This window comes from Rhincodon typus, chromosome 9, assembly GCF_021869965.1.
Source record: "Rhincodon typus isolate 14 chromosome 9, sRhiTyp1.1, whole genome shotgun sequence".
Classification (NCBI taxonomy): domain Eukaryota; kingdom Metazoa; phylum Chordata; class Chondrichthyes; order Orectolobiformes; family Rhincodontidae; genus Rhincodon; species Rhincodon typus.
In genome coordinates, this window is record NC_063340.1 from 8,077,780 (window position 1) to 8,097,899 (window position 20,120).

Sequence of the window (20,120 nt, forward strand, 5' to 3'; positions counted from 1 at the left end):
ACCAACTACTGGTAGCCAGTAGTTGGTAACTAGGAGAAACTAGGACATGCTGGCATCTGAAAAAACGACAGTGGCCATCTTCCAACACAGCCCCCAGGAAAATAAGAGATCTGGTTACATCTTTGATCATCTTATGTTTTTTTTTTCTATTCATTTTTTGTGGGATGTGGGCGTTGCTGGCTAGCCAGCATTTCTTGCCCACACCTCGTTGCCCTTGAGAAGGTGGTGGTGAGCTGCCTTCTTGAACCGCTGCATTCCTCCTGCTGTGGGTTGACCCACAATGCTATTAAGGAGGGAATTCCAGGATGTGATTCTCCATTTTTCCCTTAGAAGACAAGTGATGAAAAAAGTTGTGGGGCCCAAAGAGAGATCTTCTCATTTTGCGCATATTGACGTTTGTGAATAAAGTTGGCTATACTGACTGTCTACCAGCCAGCGTTATGACCCAAGGAATTTTGAGGCCCTATTGTGAATTACCCTATCATTTAAGTTATTTGATGACACTAGCATTGTGTTGCTTAACCTTACAATAATACATTTATATTTCACCATTCAGTGAAAACTCAATTAATGTCAGTGGTAAAGACATTAGATCAACTCCCTTAATTTAATAATATTTAATTTGCATGCATTGTAATTTCATGGTGATGAATAAAATGTTTTCATGGGTGTGTTATTTTCAATTAGGAATTATCTTGTAATATTTCCATTCATGTTTTAAAGACCCCTGCATTCTTCTGATAGCGATGTGATTAGGATTGCGATTGTGATATAGAATGTGTGAGGCAATGGAATGGGTTAAACATTGTCTAGCTCCAAATCTGTGCAGAACAACAATGTGCTTCAACTTCTGATGTTCTGAAGAACACTCGACAATTTTTTATCCCTCACGCAACAAAAACATCTCACTCTGGAAACAGGAGAGGGAAAGTGTCATCTTCTGCATCTTTAATGACTGGACTTTGAGGTAGCAATTGGAATTTGTAACTCATCACAATTAGAAGCTTGATGAAGGATGCTACTGACATGGTGCACAGCTTGTTTGAATAATATTCAATAGCTGCAATTAATACAATGAAAATTGCCATTTTATTTCAGAAATGGTTTATCTCACATCAAAGTTAGTGTATTTTATAGGCTAGGATGGTATCTGGGCAACACAGGTGCATATACAGCACCTCCAGAAGTACAGTGGGACTTGCTCATGTTCAAACATCTATAGTGCAATCACACAAGGCATGACTATAGCCAGTTGTTAGCTTTGTGTAATTGTATCCATCGCCATGAACACTCGAGAGGTAGGATTAATTCTCTGCATTTCAGTCAGTTCAATGAGTGCCTTTGCAGTCTATTAACCTGCAAAATGATAAAGGTAAGCAGACTTGGTAAAGTGAGCAGAAAATATGAATATCATCTGTGCAGAAGGAGGACCTTGGGACATGGTTTGGATTTCGCAGTGCCCAGGAGAAAATAGTGAGGATGCACTCTGCTGACCTAGCCTGCAACCATTTCACAGCTGTCCTCACCCAGGGAGGAAGACTTGCCTCTGGGAAACAATGGCTGACCTGCTAGCTGCCAGCTTTCTGGTCCCAATAACACCACCAGGGATGGTGGCCACTGAGGGGATTGGTGCCAGTCCCCAAGAATGGGATGCCATGGAGCTGGATTTATAGGTAAATGGGGCAGGGCTTTGGTGGCGAGGGAGAGGAAATACAGGAAATTTAAGGGGGTGGCTTCTGAGGGGTCATGCCCCAAACCTTACCGTTCACATACACACCCAGCGAAAGCTGCGAGGCTAGACACTTTGCATGGGTCTGTTCTGCTCTTGGTGAAGTCCCAGCGGCAGTGGGATAAGGCCTTTAAGTCCCATCAATTAGCAATTTAAGATTTTCAGTTGGCCCATGGCTACCAGATGACTTTACTAAGACTAATAAAGTTGCACTGGTGGGGGCAAGGATGGACAGGCATGCTGCCTAATTTTATGCCTCACTCACTGAAAAGGGAAAACATCAGGGGGAAGTGGGACGAAGTGGAAAGAACTGATGCAGAATGGTCTCGTTCTGAGCCGTAAGGCTGTATAAATGTTGTGAGTTAACATTTGTCGTGAAATTGTTTATGGGCTGTGGTGCATAACAGGCAATGGTAAAGTCAGCGACTGATTCTTCTGAAACCAATGGGAAGTGATTCACCGTCACTTTAACTGTGTTGGTGTCCAAGGCAAATGGCACTGCAATGATTTTGGTGAATCAGTAGTTTATGGACCATGAGCAACCGTTGGCCAGATTAACAACAGACGAAATGAGACACATGAAACATTGACTTCTTCAGCTGCTCATCGTCGAAGTGGGATAAATTCAGTCTCTTTCTGTGTGGTCCATTGCATTGTTAAGGCCTGTTAATGTAATTGTAAATGAAACAAGTGGTGGTGGATATTAACTATGTTTGAGCACATATAGTAGGGAATGGCTGTGATACTGAGGTGTGAGACTAGGGAAGTGAATAAACTCTTTCCATAAAGAAAAGCAGTGCATCTTGGTTTCTGCCTCACACAATTAGCTTCATTCTCTTGGGGGTTCTTGTGATGCAGTGGCAATATCCCTACCTCTAAGCCAAGAGGCCTGGGTTCAAGCCCTACCCACTCCAGAGTCATGTCATGTCATGACATCTCTAAATAGGCTGATTAGGAGCTTTATCCTCTCCCTCAATGTTGGTACTCATCAAAGAGCACAATAGAACACTTTACCTTGGTGACTATTCTCTCTCTCACTATGAAATACATCTAGAAAGTTTTCTTTAATCACAAATAAGATGCTTATCACATAAAAGAAGAAAAAATAGAATCTGAATCCAGAATACAGGTTTGAAAGATCTTAAACACATAGCAGAATAAAGTCTCATCTATTCCCCAACATTACAGCAAGTCAAATAAAGAGAAATGACCCTTCAGTATCAAATCTTTGGGTATGACGTAACAACTTCTCTCAAGTTCTGTCTTATAAACTGTAAAATCTTCTTAGACGAATACTCACTAAATTGGAAACCTAGACTTTCTGAGTCTTTTAATTATCTGCCAATTTCTGACCAAATACTCTTGGCCTGGGAGTTAAACTCTCGCTCCAGGTAACTGTCTTATCCTCCTTTCTAAGAGAAAAAAAATACATATTTGCTTTTGACCCCAGTCAGATCTCCTCCAAAAAAAAACTGCCCCAAAAGCTTTGAGTCTCCAACTTTTCTAAGCAATGATCAATTCTTTTTTATTCTAAATCAAAAGTGAGTTAATGCCTTTCAACTTTTACCCTTCTCCCTTTATGCTGTAACCTCCCCCACATTATCAACAATTTTCTATCAAATGTCCAGGGGACGTGTAGTCTCTTGTTCTCCGACGCATACTGGATTAGGATATGGTTCCAGAAGGACACTCTGGCCATTTTTTAAGAAAAAAACGCTTCACAAAAGTAACCAACACCCATATGTCACTAATTTGAAATCCGCAACCTAAAAATTATATGAACATATCTATAACTCACACATGTTTCAGCACACGTGTGCTGTAAATTCCTCATAATAATCACAGTCAAAACTCACACAACAATTACAACACAAAATGATGAGATTAACTCAGAAACATCAAGAAATAGTAACAGGCAGAGACCAATTGGTCTGTTGATCCTGTTTCACCATTCAGTACAGTCACAGCCAGCCTTTGGGCTTCAATTACATTTTCCTTCCAGCTTCCTATACTCCTTGAGAGACCAAAATCTGCCGAAGTCGACCTGAAATATGTTCAAGAATGCACCATCCAAATTCCATAAATTCCACGACATTTATGAAGAGGCTTCTCCTCATTTCAGTCTGAAATGATCAACCATTTATTCTGAGACTCTTCCCATCCCCCACTGCCTCCCCACTATCTTAGATTCCTTGACCAGCAGAAACAACATCTTAGCATCTACCTTGTCAGGCCCTTCAGGATCTTGTGTGTTTCGCCTCTCGTTCATCCCTCGTTATTCCAGAATCCAGACAATACGGGCCTAATTTACTCAAACTCTCACCAAACGTCGACAACGCCCATCCCCGGCACCGATCTAATGAACATTTGCTCTCCCTTATTGAGTGCAAGTCTTCATACCCTTCAGCATGGATTAAGATGTAGATATACTGACCAAATTTGAGCACAGAAATGTAAGGGAATGGAACAAAACGGAATATAACAGGCAGTCTCATTCTGACTGACGGATCATAGCTAAACCTATATATACCTAACCACCAACTTATAGAACATAGAACAGTACAGCACAGTACAAGCCCTTCGGCCCACGATGCTGTGCTGACCTATTATCCTACTAAGATCATCTACCCTGCATACCCTACATTTTACTATCCTCCATGTGCCTATCCAAGAGTCGCTTAAAAGTCTCTGAAGCGGCTTAATAACTGTATAGAAACTGAAAAAGAAAAGCCCTCTGACTGCAACATTTCTGCCTCATTCTTGGAAGTTCCTTGGGTATATTACTGGCAGCCCCTTAATCATGTATCATTTAATTCCATATGTTAGCCAGTTCCAGTCATGGAATTGTACCTTAGGTTTCTCATCCAGAATTTGCTGCTGCATCTCTTTGTGTTTGTCCACCAACTTCTCTTGCCTTTTGCTCTGCGCATCTTCCAACTGGGGAGACAAGAAAGAAATATGAAGTGCTATCTGTGGAAAGAGCAATGAGTCGTTGCAGATGAGCAATAAGACGCAATCACATATGACAAGGGTGTCTGATGATTTTTTGCTACAAAATTTGCACCCGAGACTCACAGGGATCACAATCTGTGATTAGCTGGAGACTGTTCAACATAGTGCAGCCATGTGCTGCCTCTTCACTTCCACTATGGGTGCATCATTGGGTGATGCAGTGCCACATGCCTTTGCTTGTCCCGGTGCTCCTCAGTGACTGGAGGGCCACGATGGCTCAGTGGTTAGCACTGCTGCCTCACGATACCAAGGACCCGGGTTCGAACCTGGACTCGGGCAATTGTGGAGTTTGCATGTTCTCCCCTGTGTCTGTGTGGGTCCCCTCCCGCTGCCCAAAGACGTGCAGTTTGGGTGGATTGGCCATGCTAATTTGCCCCATAGTGTGCAGGCTAGGTGGATTAGCCATGGGAAATGCAGGATTACAGGGTAGGCGTGTGAGTCTGGGTGGGAGGGTCGGTGTGGACTCAATGGGCTGAATGGCCTGCTTCCACACTGTAGGAGTCTGTGGTGGATTCCTAAACAGGGTTTTCTGATGAAGGGTCTAGGCCCAAAACATCAGCCTCTCTGCTCCTATGATGCTGCTTGGCCTGCTGTGTTCATCCAGCCCTGCACCTTGTTGTCTCGGATTGTCCAGCATCTGCAGTTCCTACTATCCCTAAAATTTGTAATTTGTCAAGCCCCACTTAAAACTACCTACCTGATGCCTCTTACACAGAACTGGAATAAGTGTTGGAATGGAATGAATGAAAACATGGGAGAGAGCAGGATACTACACTGGAGACCTGGTTGAAGAGGAAGTGGATGATGCAGGTAGTCATGGAAGTCAATATGGTAATAATCAGGACTCTAACCCATTAAACATTTATATTCTCCAACACAGCCTCATGCACTTAGCGAAAGGCTCGTACACTGCTAGCTCTTCAACACATCAACCAAACAGATCGATGCACTACACTTTCTCTTGCATTTGGAAAGCCTGCGGATACTGTCAGCGAGGAGTCCAGCGCAAACTTGGCACAGGGCTTAGTGATGTGGTTTGAGGTTTTCTGTGCGTTAGCCCATGTAACTTTACTGCAGAGGAGGGTTCTTGTGAGACAGATATCTTGAAGTTTATTTGCTAGGCTGCCATATCACAAACTTACATAAAGTCTGAGTTCTGTACTTATTGATGTTATTGTACTAACTGTGTTACAGATGAGGGTGACTGATGTGCAGGTGGAATATTGGACTGTGACATGCAGTAATGCCATGCAGCTATCTTAAAAGGACAGGCCAGTCTGATGTGGAATTTATGTCATAATACAAAACTTGATGTACAGCTGGGAGACTATGTTTTCCAACACAGAAGTGATGGCCAACCCATTCACCGTCTTGTTACATTTGCCATGGTGGTATGAACCAACAACAGCCACTCAACGTGGAAGCTCAGAGTAGAATCATAGAATCCTTACAGTGTGGAAACAGGCCATTCGGCCCATCAAGTCCACACTGACCCTCGGAAGAGCATCCCACCCAGGCCCACCCTTTACCCTATCCACGTAACCCTGTATTTCGTACAGCTAACTCACCCAGACCGCACATCCCCGGACACTATGGGGCAATTTAGCATGGCCAATCCACACTAACCTGCACATCTTCTAACTGTGGAATGAAACCGGAGCACCAGGAGGAAACCCACGCAGATACAGGGAGAATGAGCAAACTCCACACAGACAGTCGCCTGAGGGTGGGATTGAACCCGTGTCCCTGGCGCTGTGAGGCAACAGTGCTAACTACTGAGCCATCGTGCCACCCAGCACAACCACCAAGGCTGAGGTGGCACAGTGTGCAAAGTGGTTGGCCGAGTGTGCCCGGCAGTCCAGCAATCTGTCCTCCAAATGGTCACTCTGGTTTCTGAGGTGCCACCTTAGTGGCTGTATGGAGTTTGAGGCTCCCGGCCTTTCTCAGGCAGTCCCCATTCGCCCTCCTAACCCTTGACCCTGTCCCAGTACCCTTGCTATTCTCAACAGGCCTAGATGGCTTGCTGCTTGTTTTGAAATGGCAAGCGATGCCAAGCTTTCGAAACCGAGAGCTTTTTTAGGGGCATTTGAGAACCATCAGCCTTCCACCAGTGATGCTGTAGTCACTGATGTGGCATTGCATAGGGGCACCAGAACAGCACACATAAGACTGGAATGTGCAAGGTCTCTATGCACAACACATCTCATTTCATTTATAAATGTGGTTCAGGGTGTTTATTCCATGGTGGATTTTATTTTGCATCATGACCAAGTGATGTAGAGAAGACAAAGAATGGGAGTGTTGGTGGATGGGGAGATTGACCAGAACTGCACCTGATGCTTTCTTCATGGTAAGATGGGCAGAAAGAGACTGTTGAGATTTTGTCCTCCCCCTCTTCCTGCTCCTCGATTGCTCATCAGATAAGCGGTGGCAAGGGCTAACCTTTTGTGATGGACGGGATGAATGAAAGGTGGCAGACCACCCTGAGTCATGACATCTCTGCCATGTGGCAGAAGCATTGCTTCGGCATGCTAGTGGTCTGCATCATCACATTTCCTGTGGCACCAAAATCTCCATTGCACTGTTGGTGTACATCCACATGTAGGGCTTGTGGGCCAAAGTCATCAGTCATATAGTCGGGGGATAACACTTGATCCCTTAATTACCATCCTTTGGCTTTGCAAGGCAGTGTGAATACAGCTGGCTGTTTGTATGACTGCCACTTGCCAAGGAAGTCACCGAGAAAACAAAAGAACTAGGAGCAGGAGCAGGCCATTCAGCCCCTCGGGTCTGTTCCACCATTTAATACGATCATGGCCGATCTCATCTCAGTCTCAACTCCGATTTTCTGCCTGCTCCCCGCAACCCTTCAATCCATTACCAATTAAAAACCCTCTTTAAATTTATTCAGTGTCCACCGCACTCTAGGGAAATGAATTCCACAGATTCACAAACCTGTGAGAGAATTCCTCCTCATCTCTGTCTTAAATCTGCTACCCCTCATCCTGAAACCATGACCTCTCTTGTTCTGGATTATCCCACAAGAGGAATCAGCTTGTCATCGTCTACTGGATTTGGAGCAGCTTATGTACCTCAATTAGATCTTGACTCATCCTTCTAAACTCCAGGGAGTATAGGCCTGACCTGCTCAACCTCTCCTGATAAAACAAACCTTTCAATACTGGAATCAATTGAGTGAACCATCCTTGGCTGATGGCTTTAACATTCATAATGCATTGTCCGTACCAGCTTACGGAGGAAGTGGAATCTCTTTTGATTCTGATACGAGGCAGACTGAGGTGGGTCCACAATCACTGGGTCCCTGCACCATGAGGAGACCTGCATTCCCAGCAAAACCACCAAGCACAGGTAAAAATTCATTGCCATTGTCACCCTCACAGCCATTGGCAATGCTGTCCCTACCCTACTCCGAGGCTGCACTTGTGAAGTGTCGGAGTGACTCCAGTCGTTTTGTTATCAGCTTTGAAATTGATGGACCTGGTTTAAACATTGGAAATGGAAAAAACAAAATCCCTCCAACAGATGTTAAAGCCCAGATTGAAAAATACCGATACCAATCGAGGTTACTCTCCAACTCACAACCACAAGTATCCACCGACGCTCAATTGCAGCAGTGTGTACCATCTACAAGATGCACTGCAGTAACTTCCCAAGGCTCCTTAGACAGCACCTTCCAAACCTACTTCCAGAGTGACAAGGGCAGCAGATATGTGGGAACACCTCCACCTGCATGTTCCCCTCCAAGCCACTCACCATCCTGACTTGGAAATATATCGCCTTTCCTTCACTGTCGCTGGGTCAAAATCCTGGAATTCCCTCCCTAATGGTTTTATGGGTCAACCCACAGTAGGAGGACTGCAGCAGTTCCAGAAGGCAGCTCACCACCACCTTCTCAAGGGCAACTAGGGATGGGCAAGAAATGCTGGCCCAGCCGGTGACACCCACATCCAATAAGTGACCAAATAAAAGTCTCAGTGGTATCTGACCTAAGTGGACAGTGCATTAAAGCCACAATTAGATATTACATCCCATATAATACGGTTAACATGCTTCTAAGCTGGTGATGATTCCTGAGACAAGTAAACTTACCTGGAAAAAAAATGTTCTCATACTTTGCATGTTTTGCATTTCCCATTTAAAACTCGTGTGTAAGCTGTGTCCATTATGTCTGCCACATGTTAAAATATCTGCCATTGCTCTTGGTAAACTTGTAGTAGCCCTATCAGACCGCAGGGCTGCTCTCTCATTAGAGAGAGAGAGAGAGAGAGATGACTGGTGGTTAGTTTAACCTGGGGGGGTTGCGGTTACCATGCCTCAGGCGAGGGGAGAGGTTCAGAAGGAGGTACCTTCACAGTAACTTTTAAACTCACTGCGAAAATACCTTAATATTAAAAATTGTTTATCTGAATTTCACTCTCTCAAAACGTACATGGTTAAGGTTGAGAAATGATTCCCCTGTTCTGTCTGCATAACGAAATGTCTCGTAAGGAAGCAACATCAGAATGATGCGCATTCTCCCAAACTAAACAGTCCACATTCCTCATTTTGCTTTCTCAGGCTGAAACAGATGGTTCCGATTTAAACGTTGGGAATGGAAGACCCTGTGAACTGATGCAGATACAATTTGCAAGACGTTCACATCCGCAGAGGTTAATGCCATATCATTTCTACATCTTGGCTTAGGATAGTGTTTCTATTGGGCCCTTTGGGTGTGAAACTCCTCTCTATAGCAACCCTGGAGGAGGTGTCACTGACACGCAGCATGTTACATTGGTGCAACCAGCAGAGCATGCCCTTTGACCTTTTTTATGAGGTGTGGGTGTCGTTGGCTGGAGCAGCATTCATTGCCCATTCCTAATGCCCAAATGGGATTTAACAGTTAAACTACCTTGCTGAGAGTCTGCAGTCACACGTAAGCTAGACCAGATTTCCTTCCCAGAAAAAAATGAACTAGATCTGTTTTTATACAATCAGTTACATAGTTGTTATTTCATTCCACAGTTTTCTTTTCACTGAAAATTACCACCCTCTGCCACAGTGGGATTGGAACACATGCTCCCAGAACTTTAGCCTGGGCTTCTGGATTAATAATCTGGCGATATTACCACTGCTTCCATTAGAGGTACGGTACCCTGATCATAATCCCTTGCGTGTGTCGAAATTAAGCTGTGAAGGATTGCTAGCAAAGCTTAACCAAACCAGCTACCGCGCCAATACCAAGATGCTCCAACTCCATTTGTGCAGGTTTGGCTTGGCTAATACTCCACTCTGCAAGTAGTCAAACTGAAGAGGACAGATGGTGAGGCCATTAGTCTAGTAGTCAAGAGGCGCTGCATGGAACACCAGTCAGGTGAACATTGCTTGGCCATACAGAACGTTTTCAAAGATCATAGAATCCCTGTAGTATGAAAACTGGTCATTTGGCCCATTGAGTCCATACCGACCCTCTGAAGAGTATCCTACCCACTTACCCTGCATTTGCCATGGCTAACCCACCCAACCTGCGCATCCCTGGACACTATGCGGCAATTTAGCATGGCCAATCCACCAAATCCTGCACATCTTTGGACTGTGGGAGGAAACCGGAGCGCCCGGAGGAGACCCACGCAGACACGGGGAGAATGTGCAAACTCCACACAGACAGTTGCATGAGGCTGGAATTGAACCCAGGTCCCTGATGCTGTGAGGCTATAGTGCTAACCACTGAGCCACTGCTCCACCCTAATTTTGTTACTTGTCCATGTGTTGTGGGCATCACTGGTGAGGCCAGCGTTTATAGTTTGTCCCTAATTTCCCCGGAGGAGGTGGAGATAAGCTGCCTTCTTGAACACTTGGAGTGCAGGGCCACTCACAATATTATTAGGGAGGGAGTTGCAAAACTCCAAACAAAGTGTCCGGTATTAGATTCTGTGATTGGATAGAATTTGCTAAATAGTCCAGTGTGTGAAGAGTTACACTGACAACTGAATCAGCATTGTCAGTTGCGTTTACTGTGTGGTGAACTTGGCTGTACTGGAAGTTTCATATATCAATATACGAGGAGCAAACCAAAGAAAAATGCGCATGCATTACGAATGTTTCAACTCAATAAAACAAGATGTGGAGGTGCCGGTGTTGGACTGGGGTGGACAAGGTCAGAAATCACATGACACCTGGCGTGGTGTGATTTCTGACCTCAGTAAAACATGTGACAGTTACACTCTGGCTTATTTCTCAGGGTAATGCCTTGGCAAATCAGAGCCAACCTGTCTGGTCCAGATATTAAGCTTGATATATTTAAACTGGAAATTCAATAATAGGGGCAAAGGCACTACGTTTCTCCTGGGACTACACAAAACAGTTCGCATTCAAACTTACACAGGCGCAGAGAAACAGGCCATTTGGCCCACAATCCCATGCCAGCAAAAATGCCTGCATTATCACTCACACGAACGTGCATGCCAAACCTTTTGAATAAACAGCAATGGGTGGCACAGAGGCTCAGTGGTTAGCACTGTTGCCTCACAACGCCAGTTCGATTCCAGCCTTGGGCAACTGTCTGTTTGCACATTCTTCCTGTGGTCTGCGTGGGTTTCCTCCGGGTGCTCCGGTTTCCTCCCACAGTCCAAAGATGTGCAGGTTGGGTGGATTGGCCATGCTAAAGTGTCCGGAGAGTCTGGGAATGTGCAGGCTAGGTGGGTTAGCCATGGGAAATGGAGGGTTACAGGGTTGGGTTAGGGTCTGGGTGGGATGCTCTTCGGAGGGTCAGTACAGACTCGATAGGCCGACTGGTCTCTTTCTGCACTGCAGGGACTCTATAATTCTATGGTAGAGGTTAGCAAAGACACAGATCAAATCATACTGTAGAATCGATTTGCCGTTGATGTCATTGAAGCAAAATGCCAAGCGGCCAGAATAGCTGAATTATTCCAAACCCTAAAATGGGATGCCCGCACACCAGTTAGTGGAAAGCACCTTTTGTGGGAATGACAACTAAAGGGGGCCAAACATTTCCCAAGAGAGCAGGAACTGGCAGAGATGGAGTGTCTGAGCTCAGCTCAGACCTAGCTCTCTTTGATAAGATCCAGCAAAATTTCCCAGGATTGATAATCTTGCTGGGGAGTGGATTTGATTAATTTACCAGAGAAACCAGACCCTTCGGAAGATCCACGTGTTCAGCTTTCTATTCAGTTTTAGCTTCATTCCCCAATGATCATCCACGTTATCAGTCAGGACCCAGTCAAATGAACACCGTTACCTTGTGGACCTGGTTCCCTCTGCTGGAGACAGCCTTGATGACAGCAAAGAGAATGAGAGCAAAGCAGGAACCCTGAGATTAGTTGGACAATTGCTTTCTTGACTGAAATTTATCAGGCAAATTTCCGTATTTTATACATATGTATATATCCTGTTTATTACACACAGTTTCACTCCATGTTTTTGTCTGTTTGATTCTCCCTTTGGCAGTCAGAGTGCTGTATAATTGCAATTCGTGATGAAATTATCCACGTAATCAGCAACTGTGGCATAGTCACTGCAGGATTAGTGAGTAGTACACAACAGTTGTTCGCAAACACATCATATCATCAGTTTATATAATTTGTACATTAAGGCTTAAAGCTTACTCCCCAAATCTCCCTAAATCGAAACAGGAAAGAGCAACTGATATTCTTCTCCCTTCCTATAGGAGGCTTGTGGAGGCTTTGGGGAGGACGGAAAAGAGGCTTTGTTGCCTGGATTGGAGTGTCTCAGCGACAAGGAGAGGTTGGACAAACTTGGATTGTTTTCGCTAGAGCTTCAGAGGCTGAGGGTCAACCTGGCAGAAGGAGATAAAATTACGAGAGGCTTGGATGGAGTCTTTTTCACGGGGTGGAAATAGGGGGCATAGGTTTAAGCTGAGAGGGGGAAAGTTTAAAGGAGATGTGCGAGGCAAGTTTTCTTTACACAGAGGGTGGTAGGCGCCTGGAACGTGGCGCCAGGGGAGGTGACGGAAGCAGATAAGATAGAAACATTTAACTGGCACTTAGCCAGATGGAGGGACAGGCAGGGAATAGACAGATACAGACCATGTGCAGGCAGGTGGGATTAGTTTAGAATGGCAGCATGGTCAGCACAGACATCCTGGGCTGAAGGGCCTGTTCCAGTGCTGTCCTGATCATTTTTTAAAAATTCATTCATGGGATGAGGGCATTGCTGGCTGGACCAGCATTTATTGCCCGTCCCTAACATTCTAAATTCCTAATGCTGCTTAAGACTCCATGCATTTGAAAATGCCTTTTAATTGGGTGGTGGTGTATTGGTAATGTCAGTGCACTAATAATCCAGAACCCCAGGCTGAATGGTGGCATGGGTTCGAATCCCACCATGGTCCGGCCTATATGTGGCTCTAGACCCACAGTGATGTGGTTGACTCATAACCACCCCCGGGCAATTAGGGATGGGCAATGAATGCTGCCGAGCCAGTGACGCCCTCATCCCGTGAATGAATAAAGAAAGAAATCTGGAATAAAAAGTCTAGCAACAATTGTCGATTGTTGTAAAAACCCATCTGGGTCACTAATGCCCTCGGTGGGAGGAAATGTGCCATCCTAAGATGGTCTGGCCTACTTGTGGCTCCAGACTCACAGCAATGTGGTTGACTCTTAATTGCCCTCTGGGTAATTAGGGACGGGCAATAAATGCTGCCTGGCCAGCGATGCCCTCATCCCATGAATGAATTTTTAAAAAATCAGGAGAGCTCTCAAGGTGTAGTCCATTCAGATAAATGTGTGGCACCATCGCAACAAAAACAAACAGAACAGGTTGGTAAGGCCTTACCTCTAAATAACCTTTCAAATTGACACGGTATAAACTAATCACCACGAGGTGGATGATGAATGTGGCACAGTGGTAGTGACCCTATCTCTGGGCCAGGAGATCTGGGTTCTACAGGTGTGTCATAAATCTCCGAACAGGTTGATCAGAAAACGTGTAAACTCATGCTGAAGCTTGAATATACAAAGAGGGTCGTGGGAGAGAATCAGAGGCGCAGGGAAACAGAGTGAGTTTGTCCTTCAATATGGAACTGCATCACACCTTGTGGTGTGTAAGTGCTACATGGAGGGCCAAGGCTGGACATTCAGACTGTCACATTCAACCACGGCTTGAGAACACAGGAAAGGCTGCTCACTGGGTGAAGCCAATGTGAGCAATCTGTAATGGCATGGGTATTATGAACATAGCAATAGTTCCATCTGCTCTTCAAGCCTGTGCCGCCATTGAATAGGATCGTTGCTGATTAGATTTTAATGTCAGCTCTATATTTCTGCATATTCCTCATAACCTTTCATCCTTGGGAATAGTTGATCTGACTGACAACAATTCTGGCCTTATTATGGATGGTCAGCCAGGGGAGGGGAAAGTGAAAGCTCTTGATGTTACTCATGGGTGGTATGATGCTTCCCCACAGGTCTAAATTCAGACAAGAACCTATCCTATGGCTGGACACAATTTTCTATGACTCACTGTTGCCAACTGCACAGACACCAAACATGTGTGTAATGGGCAATGGATATAAAACATAAATAAGGTGTTCTTTCAGTATTGGGATGAGGAGGTTTTGTTGACGTTATATACGGACAGATTTACCTTAAACCTCAATGTGGGAGCCCTGATAGTGTTGAGCCAAAATTAGAAAAACATTCTCTTCATCAGGTTCTCTCACCTTCAAAAGGGCATCAGAAAAGATAAAGCACTTACAAAGCCTCAGCTTGAGGAAAGTAGATTAGAAATATTTGCTACTTACCCTTTTAATTGACTGCACGACTTCGTGAATGTAAGTTCGGATGATTTCAGTCTTCTCCCTGCAATCAGATAGTAAATGTGTTCAGGTGTTGAATTTAATGCACTACTCTTTTTTTTGGTCTGATCCTATTAATCTCCAGCATAACAGTGTCAGTAGAAATTCAAGTGACACTTCTTTGAAAAGAATAATCCTTAATGTTCTGAATCAGTCATGTGGATTGAACACCAGGCGACAAAGAATGTCTCTGTTAGCTTAGCCATGCTCAAGATACAATTCACAACTATGACTATATTGTTCAATCAGTCTAAAGCTTATGTGTCCTCCACTATCGTAGATCTAACTTCCTGTGCACAAAAGGTCAGGAAAGTAAACTTTCTTTATGGTGTTTTGGCCTTCACTGCAAGAGTTCGGAAGTAGGGATGTCTTACTGCAGTTATATGGGTTCTTGGTGAGACCACATCTGGAGTACTACAGGGAGTTATGGTCTCCCTACCTAGGAAGAGATAGACTTTCCAAAGGGAGACTGAAGTAGATGTTCACTAGGATGACACCAGGAATGGGAGGACTGTCCTATGAAGACGGATTGATCTCCCTGCTGTAGAAAAGATCTTGAATTGTCGCAGAAACTATTTACAAGGAGGTTGCTTGGATTGGAGGGTTTGAGCTATAGGGAGAGGGTGAATAGGCTGGGGCTATTTTCCCTGGAGTGTTGGAGGCTAAGGGGTGACCTTATAGAGGTTTATAAAATCATGAGGGGCATGGATAGGATGAATAGCCAAGGTCTTTTCCCCAGGGTAGGGGAGTCCAAAACTAGAGGGCATAGGTGTAAGGTGAGAGGGGAAAGATTTAAAAGGGGCCTAAGGGGCAACCTTTCACACAGAGGATGGTGTGTGTATGGAATGAACTGCCAGAGGAAGTGGTGGAGGCTGGTACAGTTACAATATGTTAAAGACATCTGGATGGGTACATGAATAGGAAGGGTTTAGAGGGATATCGGTCAAGTGCTGGCAAATGGGATTAGATTTATCTAGGATATCTGGTCAGCATGGACAAGTTGGACCAAAGGGTCTGTTTCCGTGCTGTACAACTCTACGATTCTATAACTGGGTCTGTATTTACTAGAGATGAGAAGGATGAGAGGGGATCTGATTGAAATTCATAAAATTCTAACAGGGCTGTAAAGACTGGATGCATGTCGGATGTTTTCCCTGGTTGGGGAGTCTAAGGGTACATTTAGGACTGAAATGAGGAAATATTTTTTCACTCAAAGGATTGAGAACCTGTGGAATTCTCTACCAGAGAAGGCTATGGAGGCCAAATTACTGAGTGTTTTCAAGAAAGAAATTTTTTTTTCAGATTTTAACAGCATCAAGGGACATGTAAAGAAAGCAAGGATATGGCGGCATGCTGACTCAGTGGTTAGCACTGCTGCCTCCCAGGTCCACAGACCCGGGTTCGGTTCCAGGCTCGGGTGACTGTCTGGGTGGAATTTGCACATTCTTCCTGTGTCTGTGTGGATTTCTTCTAATTTCCTCCCACCATCCAAAGGATGTGCAGGTTCAGGTGGATTGGCCATGCTAAATTGCCCTATAGTGTCCAGGGATGTGCAGGCTAGGTGGGTTAGCCATGGGAAATGCAGGGTTACAAGGGAAGGGGGATGGGTCTGGGTGGGATGCTCTTCGGAGGGTCGGTGTGAACTCAATGGGCTGAATGGCTGTTTCCACACTGTAGGGCTTCTATGATACGATTCTATGTTCATTGAGCTATGATCATGTTGAATGAGGAAGCAGACTTGAAGGGTCAAAGGACCTAATCTTGCTACGCTGTTCCAAGGAAGTAAATCTCTGGGCATGATCAAGGCATCAAGCATGAAACTTTGGGGACAATGTCAATTCTCTGTGGTGCCTGAGGGATCCAGTCCCTAAGCATGGAAAAGGTACCATGTTGCAGTCCTGGTTCAGGCACCTAATGTTCACCACTACCCTGATAGGAAAATCCAGACCAACATCTGTAGCTGTGACACCCAAGGTAAATGAACGAAGCCTACGTAACATTCCAAATCGTGGTCGGCAACAGCTTTACAAGTCAACTAATAATACATTAAGACAGTTCTGAGGAAGGGTCACTGAAACCGAAACGTTAACTCTGATTTCTCTCCACAGGTGCTGCCAGATCTGCTGAGCTTTTCCAGCAGCTTCTGTTTTTGTTCCTGATTTCCAGCATCCGCAGTTCTTTCGGTTTTTAATACATTAAGACAGCTCATCCACATCCCATGTGTTTGTGCCAACATTGCTAACTGCTGTGCAGGATTAGGGAGCAGCGAATATACTTCAGAGATAAAACAACCAATTTTACATCCACGTTATTACAGAGACAGAAAGAATGAAAGAGGTGTGGGTGTGGGGCAGGCACTGATATTACCCCACCCCAAAATATAGAAACAAATGTCACAAAGTGCATCAGATGTTCACATTCAAAGCAGCACAGCTTCTTGTGTTCAGCTCGAATAACGATTGGAACTAAATCCTTGGACAATAGAATGCAGCATTTGCAGTAAATAAAACCTTCACATTCACACCTGGCACAGTTGGATCCCAGGAAATCAACAGCAGATTCGGGCAGTTGTTATTTGCCAATAGTTTAAGTATCGAGACATACACTCAGAGTTCGCAGTGAGCTGTTTAGAGACTCCATAATCTCCGTCAGAAAGAAAGAGCTAAACAAACTGCTTCTATCACTCTCATCCTGCTGTGTCTATGAATGTGGAACCTCGGTCTATTATCACACTTGCAATGATGGAGTTCTGTTGGAAGCCGCACCACCATTATATGTGTATATATTTTTTATTCTGAAGAGGTTCCTTTCAGATTCAGTTTCGGCAAGGTCAGATTTTTGAATTTATCTATTGTGACCTCAGAGTCACAGAGCTCTGGGACACCAACAGAAATGGTTCTTGTAGCATTTTTCCAAGTGAGGTCATAGCTGACCGAATTAGCCCCATATATATACAATACCTTGAGCAATTTGCAGAAAATTGCAACTTTGGAATGTGATGCTTGAAAAAAGGGGGAACAGGCTCAAGATATAATTTAAAAGGGAACTGGATGAGTTGCTAAAGTGAAAAAAAAATGCAGGTGCTGTTGGAAAAGGACAAGGAAGTGACACTATTCAGATACTGTCATTTCAGTGATCATGGTCTAACAATCACTCGATTGTCAGGGATTAATTAATTCCATGGGTTAGTTTATTTAAAACAGTGAAACACTTTAAAAGTTATTAATCAGATATTAAAAAAAACCAACTGATTTCTGTGAGTGCAGCTTGCAGACCCATAGCAGAGATTGTCAGGCAGAGTCACAACATTGTATATAATCAGCATATGGAGTCCTTAAAGGTGAAGTCTGTTAAAGACAAAGTACGCTATAGTTCTTTCAAAGAGCTGGCACATGAGAAGAGGGCTGGATGGCTTCCTGTGTACTTTCAAGATCAAATGACTGTGGTATCTCGTCAATGGGAAGACAGTTGTTAACAGTGATTGAAGACTTGATCATACAATGGTTGTGTGGACTCCACATATCTCAGATATGGCAGGTATGTGAATTAGGTCAGAGATCAGCCATGATTTCAATGAATGGTGGAAAAAGGCCTGAAGGGCTGAATGGCCTACTTAAATGACAATAACCATGACACTATGAAGACAGTCCCATTGCCCTGACCCTTTCCCAACTGCCTCGCCGTATTTTTCCCCTTGAGCCACTCGTGCAGGTCCCTTTTAAAAGGAACAATAGAGAGAGCCTCTGGAGTGCCACTGCTTTTTCTGAAATCGTGCTCCATCAAACACTATCATTTGGAATAACAGGCCGACAAATGATCAGAAACAATTTTCAAAAAGTTCACAGTCAGCCTTCCAGCTCTTTTGATGGACACTGCTACAAAATGAGATAACCCTCTGAGCTGACAACCAGCAATTGAGGATCTATTGCTATTGCCTACGCTTTGGAAAATACACTCCATTTGTCTGTCGTGAATAAAGAGATAAAACTGTTCATGTCTCTCTTAAATGCCAAGGTCACTGACTGGGGATCTTAATCGAAGTGTAGGAGTCACTTGCTGCTGAGGACAATTAGAGTGAAGCAACGTCCTCTATAGTGTATTGTGATTCATGGGCATGTAAATGTGACTGAATTTTTCAAAAGGAGTAGTTTAACTCTCGTGTTAAAAGCCAAGTCTTTGTCCACTGCCAAATAGGGAAGTAATTTCTATCTTATCGTATGCTTTGAGGAAGATCAAATATGAACTTAAAAATTCCTTCTTGATGAAACATTTCATTGAAAAGACTCCTTCTTATCGTGTCTTGGGATTTCTGACTCCCTTTGCCACAGAAGGACCTTGGTGTGGCTAATAATTTCTTTTAAAGAAGAGGTCGCTTTTACGTTCAATTTAATCATCTAGGATTTACCAGGAGCTGGATGTATTCGAGCCAATTTGTGGAATGCTGCCCCTCATCAATACTTCAGTGGTGGATAATGGAGAACATTCAGAAATCTTCAGCCAGGCTGTCTGAATAAATTAGATTGGGTGGGGCTAACTCGTTTGAAAATAGCAGTAGATGGTTTCTGAATGGGGGTGGTGACAACTTAATCTGTTGATTCCCATGGGCTGTTCTCCCATTTGAAGAACAGAAGACTGCATTGCTTGCCACGTTGAAAGCCAACTCCAGGGTAGGGAGAGGAGGGGTGGGGGTGAATGGGGACTCGAAAGTGACTCTCTGCTCTCGCTGGCTTCATGTCTTTAAAGCATCATTTACGTTTCAAAACAAAAACACAGAGAATTTGCCAGCGTTCAGCAACTAAGCTGCACTGAATAATAAAACAACGTGTCTTGCGCACAGACTGAAGAAGACTCACTCTTCCATCTGATTCTTGTCTTTCGACTTCGCCTCAGTGATCTTCTCCTGACGCTTTTTGTCCATTTTCTTCTTCAGTTCCTTCTTCTCCCTGGAAAGAATGGCAGAAGAAAAATTGACTCGCCTTCGCAAAATCTCAGCTGGAGATTTGCCAACTGAAAAGTCATGAACGTTGTACGTCAGGGGCTTACTTTTCACAGAGCTCCTTCAGTTTCTTCAACTGGTTGGCTTGGCATTCCTCAGCTACTTCTGTCAGCTTTTGCACGAGCTGTGAAAATTAAAAAAGCACTGTTAACAACAGGTCAACCTTGCAGCAGAATCACTGAGATCCTACTTTCCTGAGATCAAGAGAGAATGCATAATTTTGCACTTTCTATATACATTCCTGTGTAAGACTTGATACCTTCATTTCTAAGTGATTATGTGAACAAGGAACAAGATTAGGCCACTTGGTCCATTGAGCCTGCTCATCTATTCAAACAGGATCTTGTTTGATCTGATTTTAACCTCAATTCTACGTTCCTGCATATCCGTGGTAATTTTTCACCCCAACTATACAGCGATTGGGCTAGAATCTGCTGTCCGAATAATGGTAAAGCTGGCGACACTTGCTGTTAATTATACAGAGGTAACACAGCGTGGAGCTGGAGGAACGCAGCAGGCCAGGCAGCATCAGAGGAGCAGGAAAG

The 20,120-nt window shown here is 44.2% G+C and overlaps 1 protein-coding gene across 1 annotated transcript in view; it reads right to left on the bottom strand.

The window, feature by feature from the left end:
- LOC109930283 (1-phosphatidylinositol 4,5-bisphosphate phosphodiesterase beta-1-like) overlaps window positions 1–20,120 on the bottom strand; it is a 601,524-nt gene that overhangs the window by 39,369 nt on the left and 542,035 nt on the right. Inside the window, exons 26-29 of the mRNA XM_048600897.1 lie at window positions 19,623–19,699; window positions 19,433–19,522; window positions 14,526–14,583; window positions 4,580–4,666 (exon numbers count right to left, since the gene is read on the bottom strand). Of these exons, the coding sequence (XP_048456854.1) occupies window positions 4,580–4,666; window positions 14,526–14,583; window positions 19,433–19,522; window positions 19,623–19,699 (312 nt within the window). The remainder of the gene's footprint in view (window positions 1–4,579; window positions 4,667–14,525; window positions 14,584–19,432; window positions 19,523–19,622; window positions 19,700–20,120) is intronic.